The 13,047-nt window shown below is 43.2% G+C and overlaps 1 protein-coding gene across 2 annotated transcripts in view; it reads left to right on the top strand.

The window, feature by feature from the left end:
• The window catches only part of DRC7 (dynein regulatory complex subunit 7), a 1,455,099-nt gene that overhangs the window by 292,275 nt on the left and 1,149,777 nt on the right, over positions 1-13,047 (top strand). For both annotated transcript variants that reach the window (XM_044081324.1, XM_044081326.1), the window contains exon 5: positions 11,519-11,713. In XM_044081324.1, the coding sequence (XP_043937259.1) occupies positions 11,519-11,713 (195 nt within the window). The remainder of the gene's footprint in view (positions 1-11,518; positions 11,714-13,047) is intronic.

The raw sequence follows: 13,047 nt of genomic DNA, 5'->3' as shown, positions 1-13,047 counted from the left end.
CCTAGTAATTTATGATAAGAGATACTAAGGTCTCACAAAAACCTAAGAAAGAAAAACACTAGATATATACATTTATACATATCTTTAACTATATCATAGTGTGTGTTGTTATTGTTAAACCATGTCTGAAAAACAAAAATCAGGGTGTAAAAGGTGTGAGTGTGGTCAGAAAATGTCTGTTACAGACAATCACTCCACCTGCATCTACTGCTTAGGCTCGGTACACCTACAAGAGGTGTGGTGTATCTGCCATTCCTTTAGCGCCAGGGTCCTCCTGGAAAGGTGCAGGAAATTGGTGGATAGAGGACTCCTAAAACCTGAATTTCACGCTTCTTTAGATAAGGCTGACACCTCTTCCAAGGCTTTGAAAGGGTTGAAGTCTTCCAAAGGATCCTCGGAGCCCAAGTCATTGGCTCCGAATTCCTCAAGCATGGTCCGTACCTCGGCTCCACAGTCCTTGGAGCCGTGTATCAAGTCCTTGCCTCGGGGTCCAGTTTTGGAACAGATGTTGGAGACTCCTCAGTCTCCAATTCTTCAATCGGTTCCATCTTCGGCCCCTTTGACCCATCCCTCGACTCATTCTTCCAGGCTTTTCGATGTGGATCTGGACCGAGTGGTTAAGAGGCTCTTAGAGAACCTGGCCCTGGCCAAAATGCTATCTGCTTCGAGCCACTCGGCTTCGAAGCCTGAAATGCCCCCCTTGGCTTCTCCACCTCCTCCTCCGAAGCCAATCGAGCATTCGGAGTGGGGTCAGACGGAACTGATATTGGTAGAACCCTTGGAGCTGAGGTTTAATCCTCCTCCCTCGGCTCCATCGACCTTGATCTCCTCGGTTCCGACCGAGGAATTCCGGGGCCGACAGTCCCTCACCGGCTCCGGGGTGGAGAGTCGAACCGATACTTCAGTTCTGACTCTTCCACTTGGGGCTTCGGTGCAGGTGGCCTTGGCTCCGTCCTCTGGATTGGAGCGGAGGGTCTCGGTCCGGAGAGAGCTGCTGGTCTCTTCGGAGCTGACTGACTTCTCGGACCGGGATTCTGGTGCCTTCAATGCCATGAGGAAGGTCATGGCTACCAAGACCACTACCTCATCGGATCTGTCTTCACCTTCCCCAAAGGGGCCTCATTCTACCTCTTCCCCACAGATCCCCACAAAGCGTCGAGATCCAGGGTCTCAGGTATCTCCATTGGGTGACCCCTCCTCTCTGATAACTTCACCGGACGCTCCCACCAATGAAGTCCCTAGGAAGAGATTGTGCAAGAGGAGGCACTTAGATTCCCCACAGGAATCTCTAACATCGGAAACCAACTTGTAGGAATCAGAAGGGTCCCCACGGTCCCTCTCAGAAGATGTCTCATTTGCAGACATATTGGAAATCTTAAGGCAGAGGGGTGATTGGCAGTCCCTTGCCCCTTCTGAGGATGAGTCAATTCTCCTGAAGGCCTTCGGATCTCAACCATCCACCTCCTGGGTTACGCCACCCTTCGATGAGCTGATGAAACTGGTTGCTCGAAGGGTGTGGGAATCCCCTGACTCAGTGGAACCGGTCCCACTGAGGCCCAATAAATTTATTACTTCCCCCACCGACAAGGTCTTTCTTACAAAAGGAGTCCCAGTTGATGCCATGGTGGTGGCGTCGGCCACCAAGAAAGAGATGTCGGAAACCTCTTCGGCTGTCCATCCTCCTAATAGAGATTCTAGGACGATGGACAGATATGGGAAACACATATTTAGTTCTGCAGCATTTTCCATGAGGTCACTTAACTACCTGACACATTTTACCTGCCTTCAACGAGATCTCCTAAAAGAGCTGGGAGATACTCTTCAGGGTAATACAGCTGATGCAGTCTCGGAAAAGGTGACTGCACAACTCAACACCCTCAATTCAATAGTAAACTCATCCATGCGCCTCATTTCATATGTGGCCAATGGATCTAGTAGGGCAGCAGGCTCAGCGATAGCTCTTCGGATGCAATCCTGGATGCGCCTTTGCTCCTTTGCGGAAGCCTTTAAATCTTCATTTGTCAATACCCCATTCGACAGTTCCGCCTTGTTCAGACCCAAAGTTAAGGAGACACTTTTACTAGGTGTGAACAGGAAGGGAAGACTCTGTCTGCTGTAGGGGTCCATTTTTCCACTCCAACCAGACCATACCCCAAAGAGCAATGAAGTGGAAAAATGTGGTTCCGAAAACCTCAAGGAGCTTTCCAAAACACACCTACCGATACCCCCTCTAGAGGCAGAGGAGGGGTCAGAAATGGAAGACGCCGTCCAAACGGCAGAGGCGGTCCGCAGAACCAGGGTGACAGGGACCAGTTCTATGGTAAGCCCTATCAGCATTCCTGAAAGGAAGCCCGGCTGTCCTACTCTGGAGGCAGTCGGGGGTCGCTTGGCTTTATACCCAGACACCTGGCTAAACATTACAACGGACTCTTGGGTAAAAAGCGTCATTACCAGAGGTTATTACATCTCCTTTATAAAACCTCCACCTATATATACAAGGATCCCAGACGTACCACCCAGTCTGAGAAAATCAGCAGCCATAGAAATCGAAAAGCTGCTAGACAAAAGAGTCATCCAGCCAGTCCCGGCGGACCAAATAGAATCCAGAACTTACTCAAGGTTCTTTTTAGTTCCAAAGAAAACAGGGGACTGGAGGACCATACTAGACCTCAGCAAACTCAACACCTTCATCAAGAAGGAAAAGTTACGGATGGTCATGCTGCAGTCGATTCTCCCATTCTTATCAACAGGCGATTGGATGTGCTCTATAGTTCTCAAGGATGCTTACTACCACATCAGAATGGACAGATCATCCAGAGATCACTTGCATTTCTGGCTGGGAGTCAGTCATTACCAATTCAGAGCCCTGCACTTTGGCCTCACCACAGCCCCCAGGGTGTTCACCAAATATATGGCAGTGGTCACGGCTCACCTGAGACGGTTGGGATTCCGAGTGTTTCTATATCTGGATGACTGGCTCCTCACCGCCACCTCCAGGCATCAACTAATCCAAACAAGAGACTACACCATAGACCTTTGTTCCCAGTTGGGCATAACCCTAAACTTCGAAAAATCTGCGTTATCGCCCTCGCAGCATATTACATTTATAGTTGCAGAAATGGACACCGTCAACGCAAGGATCAGGTTGCCTCATTCAAGAATCGTAACTCTAAAAAATCAAGTATCCAGTCTCTTAGCCCATAACAAAGCACCAGCGTCCCAGATACTACAACTCTTAGGAACCATGGCAGCCACATTGATAGCAGTCCCGTTAGGCCGCATGCACATGCGAATACTCCAGTGGTTACTCTTCGCACAATGGTCTTACCAACAACTACCCATGTCTCACGAGATCAGGTTAACCAATCTTTGCAAGAAGGATCTCAGCTGGTGGTTGAACAGCGACCAAGTGATAATGGGTCGTCCCTTCATTCTTCCCCAACCCACAGCCACAGTGACCACGGATGCTTCCCTGACAGGGTGGGGGGGGGCTATTTCAGGGAAAGACTGTCCAAGGCACTTGGTCAATCATAGAAACACACTTGCATATAAATGTCCTAGAGCTGAGAGCAGTGTTCCTAGCATTGCAACACTTTCACGACTCTCTTCCTCCAGGCACAATTGCTATCCAGATGGACAACATGTCAGTTGTCTGGTACATCAACAAACAAGGGGGAACCAGATCATACCCTTTATGCTGGGAGGCCTTAAGGATTTGGCAATGGGCTGTATCCACCAGATGCTTTCTGATAGCAATGCACATCCCGGGGTCATCCAACGTGATAGCGGACAAACTAAGCAGAGCCATGCTTTTACCCCATGAGTGGTCTCTCAAACAACAGGTAGCAGACAACATTTTCTGCAGATGGGGCCAGCCTTGCTGTGACCTGTTTGCATCTCCGATGAATGCCAAATGCAGCAGCTACTTTGCCCTTTATCCCCCACCGTGGAATGAACCCAGGGACTCGTTCGTACACGATTGGCCCCCGGGCCTCCTATATGCCTTTCCGCCGATACCCCTAATTCCAAAATTCATGCAGAAAGCCAAAAGTCTGGGAAGGACTGTGATCTTGATAGCCCCGTCTTGGCCTCGACAGATTTGGTTTCCCTTCCTGCGGAAGTATCAACTGGAAGAACCATGGATTCTGGACCCAGTGCTGGATCTTCTGACTCATTCATCGGGAGTTCTCCATCCCTCCCTCAGTTCCCTAAAACTGACAGCTTGGCTGCTTCAATCCCCACATTAGCCAGATCACAAGATTTGTCTGCTACGGTCCAACACATTATAGTTTCCTCTCATAAACTATCCACCAGGAAACTATATAATAGCAAATGGAAACGGTTTGTTCACTGGGCTTCTCAACATGACACTGACCCTTATGTAGCACCTGTCCATGCCATCTTAGAGTTCTTGTCTTCCTTGTTCCATGATGGCGCGGCTGCTGCCACCATTAGAGTTCAATTGGCTGCTATCTCAAACTTCCATGTAGGCTTTAACTGCTCCAACATTATGTCACACAGACTATGTAAAGCATTCTTAAAAGGAGCCCACCACTTCAGCCCACCTATTAGGCATCCTGTCTACCCCTGGAATTTGAATCTGGTTTTATCGCAACTGATGCTCACCCCCTTTGAACCTGCTTCATCTTGCCATTTAAAGTTTTTGTCTTGGAAAACTTTATTCCTGGTAGCCATTACATCTGCACGTAGGGTCTCCGAACTTCAGGCCTTGTCTTCCAAACCCCCATACTTGATTTTTCACCCTGATAGGGTATCCCTCAGGACTAATCCTACCTTTCTTCCCAAGATCGCTTCAGAAAATAACTTAAATCAGTCCATTGAGCTCCCAACCTTCTTCAAACACCATACCAACAAACTGGAATATATGTTACACAAGCTTGATGTACATAGACAACTGAGGTTCTATCTAAATAGAACAAAGGATTTCAGACGATCGGATCAACTCTTCATTTCTTATGCAGACAATAAGAAAGGTTTCGCAGTGTCAAAAACCACACTATCCAAGTGGCTCTCTGACTGCATCAGATTCATTTATGCTTCCACAAATCAACCATTAGAAACTAACATCAAAGCCCACTCTACACGAGCTGTTTCTACGTCATTGGCTCATGCAGCTCGCTTGCCTTTAGATAGCATCTCTGCAGCTGCCACATGGTCAAAACCTCACACGTTTATTACTCATTACAAAGTGGATAGAACCTCCAGGGACAGGGCTACGTTTGGTTCCACTGTGCTCAGGAATGTTCTCCCGTGAGCCACCCAGGGTTAGGGTGCTTGGGACACTACCCACGTGTAAGAACAAAACGGCAAGATAGAACAACTTCACATAAAGAAGTTATGTCCTTACCATAACGTTCCATGTGAGTTGTTCATCTCGCCTTTTGTTCTTAGATTCCCGCCCACCTTCCCCCTCCAGTCGAGGAGATGGTTGCCTTGGAGGATTGGTTCAGTTGTCAGTCTGTTAATACATTCCTACTCTTCTTGTTTCCATTTACTATTATAATTATCTAAGCAGGTAGACTCCATAGTTTTATTCTGTCGGTAGGCTGTCTTGGTTGCAGCACACTAGATCTGGGGATGTACAGTAGAGCATCATGGGATATACACTAGGTCTTGGGCTTCTCTGAGAGTCTGAGCTTGAAAACCAGCCGATTCGGAGCCGAGGGATCGGCTCCGACCCACGTGTAAGAACAAAAGGCGAGATGAACAACTCACATGGAACGTTATGGTAAGGACATAACTTCTTTTTATACCTCCTTCCACTCTATCTTGCTCTTTTAAAATTAGTGACTCTTCCCCTAGATAGCCAAAAATAAATCACCCCCTTTCATGTCTAACTGCTTAGTGCACACTGCAACTCTTAGAATATTAACCCATTTTTCTTTCTTACCTTAAAAATATGAAGCATCTAGTCCAGTACCACCAGTTATTAGAGAGACACATTCTGCCTCTATGTAGTCATCTTGGTATTAGTGCTTCTGTTTTTCTCCTGGTGATAGGAGATGCAAAGGGAAATGTTTTCTTGGAGACTGCTGTTTACCAGAAAGCCTGATAACAGCTTCATAAGTGCCAGCTTGGAATTTGTGCTTATATTTTGCTACTGGTAAGGAAAAGAGCAGATGCATTGATTCCTGACTGTTTCTAATTGGGCAGTGAGTGTCTGTGCTGGACCTTCCTGATTGGTCTGGTTGCTATTTAAGGCATCTACCAGGAAAAGGCTACAACAAACCTACAGACCCCTGCATCATCTGGGATGAAACTGTTGATCACCAAAGAGCCTGAGGCCTGCTTCTCCTGCTTCTTATCTTGGGATTTGTGCTATGGTTTTGCTTCTGGTAAGAGAAGAAGCAAAGGAGCATAGTATCCAAGCAGCATGTGGTGAGACCAGCACTAGTAGTAGCCAAGCAGTAGCTAATCATCATTCTTGACAAAGCTAATTCTTTCTGATTTGCTGCTGTCTAACCTAACTTTAGAATATCTCTCTAAATACCTCATCCATAAATCATCTGGGTCTGTTTATTAGTTTTCCCACAAGTGTTTATCAGTGCCCTGTGTAGACATAGACACATTTTTCCTGTACATTTACCCTTGAAAGTTCACCAATACCTAGTTGCACGCAGGGCAACTTGTTTGCAGTGACAAGCATTGCCCTGGAGTTGCAAACCAGGTACTCCTGACATTACTTTATATTCTCGCAGCAGCTGTCAAATATCAAAACCAATAAAAAAAGGGCCTGTCACCATGAATATAAACTTTCCTACTATCTACATTACCAGCTTGGTAGATATGGGCATCCTGAGGCAATATAAAAATGGTCTTGTGTTTACTGACAACCAGCTAATTCTCAAACTGATATGGTATGTGAGAGATGTATTTACACAAGGTCACTGGAGGCAAAGCTCTCACATAAAAGCACTCCTAATGTCATTCAGGTTGTCAGGTGTAACCTTCCTAAACCCCAAAGACCTCCTAGATGAAGTACACTACTCCAAATGCACTGTTTCAAAACAACACCCCATCAACACATGCAGCCACATCTCAAGGAGCTTCTACTTCTAAGCCCATAAGGCAAGACACCACACAATCCAACATTCTGGTCATTGGAGACTCCATTTTGAGACAAACCAGTGTCTGTCTCACCAGGCTGAGTAAGGAGAATGTCACTGTCAGTTGCTTATCAGTGGCCAGGATCCACCATATTACACATGCACTCAGGTCATTAGACAAGTACTAGAATGATTCAGTCATAGTCTATGTGAGTAGAAATGAGCTGAGGTGTACCTCCCTAGACTGTATGAAGAGAGACATCATGGAGCTGTCAGAATATATGACCCAGACTAGTATGAACTTTGCATTGAGTAGCATTTCACTTTTTCCAAGGATGATGCCACAATATGAACAGAAGATGACTGATTTTAATAATTGGCTTAGATTCTGGTGTCATTCCCCCATAGTGCTTTTTTCGGCAATGCCAAACTGAAGGTACTTCCAACATAGCAAATCAAAACCAAGAAAATCTAAAGGTGTCACTGCTCAGTGCTAGGAGTCTAAACAAAAAACTCCACTCTACTCCCTACAAGCTCTCCTCACTGTGGAAAATGCTGACATCTATGTGGTCACTGACACATGGTTTAAAGCTGCGGAGAACACACCAGCAGTACAAGGCTACAATACGTTCCACACATTTAGACTAGATAAGGATTAAAGATGGCGGTGTCTCGACATACATAAAAAATAAATATACCTTAAGGCTGGTCAAGTAGGACATTGAAGTTGAGCTTCTCCATGTTCAAATCACCAGAGGCAAAATCTCATACCACTTCCTTGCAAGCTATAGGTTCTCCTCTACGATCTAAGAAAACCCATAACATGTATTTAAATTTATTGGAAACATTCACCATCCAACTCAATCCCTATTCATGGGTGACTTTAATTACCCCACTATTAACTGGGAGACATATATGACATCAAACATACAGGTACAGAGATTCCTTGTTGCAAACACAAACTCCCTGGACCAGACTAGAAGTGCAAAAATATTGGATCTGGTGGTCAACAGTTAACTGGTGTCAGAGCCATGGACTAAAACTAAATGCCAAGAAATGCATAATAGTATCCTTTAGGAAGTCATCCACCCCTGGTAAATGTCATGTTGACAACATACACCTAAGAGTTCACCCAGTAGTCAGGGACCTGTGGACTCGCATAGACAGTGATCTGGCTGACCTTTGACCATCACGTGTCTACAGTAGTGAGGAAAATGTTCTATGCTGTGCAACTTATAAACAAAGGTATTGCATCTAGGGCCAAGAAAATTTTGTTCCACTGTTATTTGGCATTCATCAGACCTGTGGTACCTAACCAGGCATATCAAACAGTTGGAACATCCACAGAGGTTCCTCACTAAAATAATACAGGGCATATAAGTAACGTGATCTTTGCAGACCACCCTGAGGCCCTATCCCTGTATTCTGTCTCCTAAAGGCTTTTGATGGGAGATCTATGCCTGGCATATAAGGACATAGACCCCACCTTGATGGACCTCTTGCATGTCCACAAAACACCAGAATTACCTGTTCTAAAGACTTAAACCTTGCCTGTGATATAAATAGGGCCTGCTGGAGAGACAGGTATCTATCCCAGAACTAGCATCAAGGACCTATATTTTTACCAACAAATACAATCCACTTATGCTCTGATACAAGGCCATAAGAAGGCTGAAATATGCATGTCCAGAGCTAGTGGGGTTTGGCTTGATTGGTCAGAATGTATCCACAAAGACTTAAAGAAAAAGTGAAAAGTTGTTGGCATTCATAAGCCATATTGCTGAAACACTTGATGTCTTTAAGGGATCATTTGCATTTATCCCATGGGCCTCTGTTACAGGAGGCTTAAGGTATCGCACAGTGAAAACTCTAACTTGGCTATGTTTTTCTTGTAGTTTTTATTACTTGGTTTGTCTGTGTGACATTTTTACTCTTTGGTTAGGATGTTAATTGGGATATTTTGCAGTTACCTTAATGGTTATGTACAGCAGTTGGGATATAGACCCTGTGTTTCTAAAGTATAGCCAAACATTCCACTTATGCTCTACTGAAGAGGTAATAAGAAGGCTTAAACATGCATGTCCACAGCTAGTGGGGTTTGGCTTTGTTTCCTGAATATATCCACAAAGACTTAAAAAAATAAAGTAAAACGTCATGGACATTCATAAGCCATATTGCTATAACACAGTGTCCTTAAGTGGTCATTTACATATCCCATGGGCGTCTGTTGCAGGAGGGTTAAGGTTTCAAAGTAAAAACTATAGCTTGGCAAGGTTTTTCATTGTAGTTTTAACAAGTAAAACACAGCAGATGTAGACAGTTATAGCCTAACTCCTGCCAAAACTTTGGAATAAATTTCCCCTGTATGTTAAGTAGTGCAACTATCTTCCTTTAAACATAAACCAGATGACAGGTGACTGGTATGGCCGCCCTGGAGAAAGGAGATGCAGCCTGAGGGGGTATTGGCAAGGCATAAATGATCATAAGACTCAATTGTCTTGGAATACCGCTGAATTAACTAACTGTATGCCTCAAATCGTGTCACATATTGATTAATACTATATATCCTGCTACCTGTCAATAAACAACCCTTTAGAGACTTTTAGCAAGAGATGGAAGAGAAGAGATGGGACAGTGGCCTACAGGGGAGGAAGGATTGTTGGTCTTTGGAGGAAAACAACTGCTGTCTTCAGACAGGCACAGGCAGCATCAGTACATAAAGGAGAATTGTAGGTTCATGGTAGAGCTTCAGCTGCTGGGGAAATTCAGGAAGCAGTTCATCTGTAGTACAGGACCTGTGTTGAATAAATCTGTCAGACAATCTTTAACAGTTCTATTAGAGATAGCTTTACAGAGAAACTTAGGGAAGAGTAAGGAGCTGGTACTGGGAATAGAATTATTCAGAATGGTCTAGAATTGGCAGGCCTTTTCAGGAAGATGACTGAAGAAATTCTTTAGGAGATCCAGATGTGGGTTGTGAAACAAAACCTCATAGAAAGAACTAGAGTGAATGTTGAAGGAGCTTTGGTTTGCCCAATGATTCTTTGACTTGTTCTGAGTTGGCAGAAGTGCTTGGTCAATTTGCTATAGCAAAAAGATTTGATAGTTTACACTGCAGTCCTATAGGGACTCTTTATTTAAAGTAGATTTGCTGAAGTTCCTGATTGTTGGCAGATTTGCAAATTTTTCAAGTTATATCATATGTTTTATCCATTAGATCCCTGCTAAGGATATGGCAGTTAGCTGTTTTATAACAGTCAGCATCAGACCTGGAGAGTATTTTGTTCTGCTTTGTAGCAAAGATTACAAGAAGAAACCGTGTATGTTTGGCAGGTAAAATGGGATACCGGATTGATCAGAGCTTATGGGACTTTTGATCTCTTGCTGTTCCAAATGTCAACTGTGATTGGTCTCTAATTTAATTAGACTAAACTACTTCCTTTCAACAGCTTTTGGTCGTTTTAGTAAGGATAATGTCCAAAACAAATATAATTACCTCTGAAAACATTAAGTCTTATAATTGGGAAATGACCAACTGAGTTAGATCATGAAGAGAAGTACAATGTTTAAAGTAATGTAGTACAGAACCTTTCTGGTTGAGTAAGCAGACCACAAGCTGGATGAATTATGCACATTGATGCAAGGAGAGAGTACTTCAAGGAGATCCTCCAGAAGTGTGAGAGAGGATGTGCTTTTTAGGCAGTACAGTGGTCCCTTTGCACTGCCTGTCACTTGGGCACATCTTTTAACAAACTTAGGATGCTTGGAATGAGTTGCTATTAAGCAGTAAGATGCCTCCTCCACCTCTTGTCATTCCTGAGTGACTGGAATTTGTTTTCATTGAAAGGTTTGAGTAGGCACGCAGACTATAACCATGGTTATCACATAACTAATACATTTGGTTTCTCAAGCATGATCCTGGTAAGTAGAGGATTCTGTTTATTAATAATTCCATTGTGCTGCGTGAGGCTGCATTTATGCAAGATGGCCCACATTCAACAGGTTTAAAGCAGTTTGTTATCTTAAAATGAATAGCAATTTGAGTCTGAGGTTAGAATGCAGGCTAATAGCACAGTAGCTGTCCCACATCCTGAGTTAGTTTTCATATCACCAGCCCTGGGTAACCTTAATGCAGCAGAACCTGCTAGCATAAAGTTATTTGACATGAGCTGGCAGAGGTAACAAACCACTTCCATTGAGCATGAACAATAAAATATTGAAGTTTAACATCAAATATAATGCCATTTAACCAATTTTGGGTATGATACAAGTACTTGCTTTTTCACTTTGCAGTTCCAGTAAGGAGAAGTAGTAAACAGGCGGAGGCACAGTAGTCCTGTGAAATTTTCATCTGGATACCATCTGTATAGCTATTTAAGGGGAGTGTAATTTTAAGCAGTACATTTTGGGTGCACATTCAATAACCAGCATATTTTCTTCTTGTCTTCCAGCCACAATATCTCTTTTCCCCCATTACTGTCCTCAAACAGCAGCAGGGAAACTGCTTTGACTACAGTGTGCTGCTCTGCTCATTGCTGATTGGTGCTGGCTATGATGCTTACTGCGTCAGTGGTTATGCCATTAAGGAGATTTGTCTGATGGATGAAAGCAGGGAAATATGTCCTCTGCTTATGGCAAAGGAAGAGGTAAGACACCAGCTTACATTCAGTTTGCTTTATCTGCTTGCCATAGCTAGGGCTTGCAACTTTTTTACCTGCCCAGCCCAGCTCATTTTTTACTGAAATGTGAGATTTTGCTGAACAAACAATACACTCCACTAATGCAAAAGGCTTATCTTCTTTTCAGTTTTTTAACAAAGGACTTGGTCTCTGATATGAAATTGTGGTTGTTTCTTTTGCAGTACATCATAGTAAGGTGCTTTGAGTGTAGTAACATAATTACATACAGTATTTTTGAGAAAAGTTTGAAAATATTTTGAAAATAAACAGTAAAAAAATGAAAGAGAAAATGTTTTTCTTTTAAAATATCAGGATATTTCTTACCTTTCACGCTGTTTTTGCCATATAATGAAATTGCCCAGATCAGAACTATTTTGTAAAAATAGACAGCAGCTTGTTCCTCTGCATTCTGAAATCTCTCACAGTCAGGTTTCTACACAGCACATTTAAAACATCAAATATTTATTTAAGTATTTTTTTACTGATAGTGAGGGTGAGACTTCTAAATTGCATTCCTGGGTATATACAAATGAAATAGTAAAAAAATATTACTATTTGTAAGAAAAGAGAAAAACAGAGCTTGATTACGTTTCATTAGGAAGTATTGTGCAATCAGTGATGGATGTAAAAAAACAAGTTTTCACCAAAATAAGCTGTTTAAACTTATTCTTGGTATATTATTTCTGCTTTATGTTCAAACCTGATATGATTCCTTGCTGTCCTTTTTAGCAGGGGTAGGGAGGCGTTCACATAGGAATATAAGAATGGAAGGCAGGTCCTAAACAAACTACAGTGGAGATCTACACTAGTTATCAACATAGTCAACATTATTATCAACATAATAGATAATAAACTTGGGAAGGAGATCACAGAAAGGATTATGATGTAATTCTTTGAATCCTGCTACATGAATAGAATGTATTTTTGATATTTCAGATAAAAAATGATTGTGGCCTTGGAAGAAGTCATAACAAGCAGTTTCACACACACACATATACCATGCACAGGACTTTGCCTGCTGCACCCCTTTACATAATATAATGTCCTTCAAGATTGGAATTGCATAACCCTGGGGCCAGTGAATGTTTTTCGATGAAACTGCCAAATGATGTAGAGGACTTGACTGGCTGTACATTCACCCACACAAGTTCTGCAGTATATCATTTTGTACTTAGCTCTTCCAGTAGAGTGTAGTTTTGCTGGATGTCTTTATCTTGGAAGAAGGTACAAAAGTGCTCCGCATACTTCTCAACCTCTTAGAGCAAGAAATCTGGACACAGCCTAAATTAATGGCAGGACAA

The sequence above is a fragment of the Protopterus annectens genome, chromosome 8.part0, assembly GCF_019279795.1.
Source record: "Protopterus annectens isolate FY-2018-M chromosome 8.part0, PAN1.0, whole genome shotgun sequence".
Taxonomy (NCBI): domain Eukaryota; kingdom Metazoa; phylum Chordata; order Ceratodontiformes; family Protopteridae; genus Protopterus; species Protopterus annectens.
Note: the sequence above shows the minus strand (reverse complement) of the source record. Positions and strands in the feature narration are given on the sequence as shown.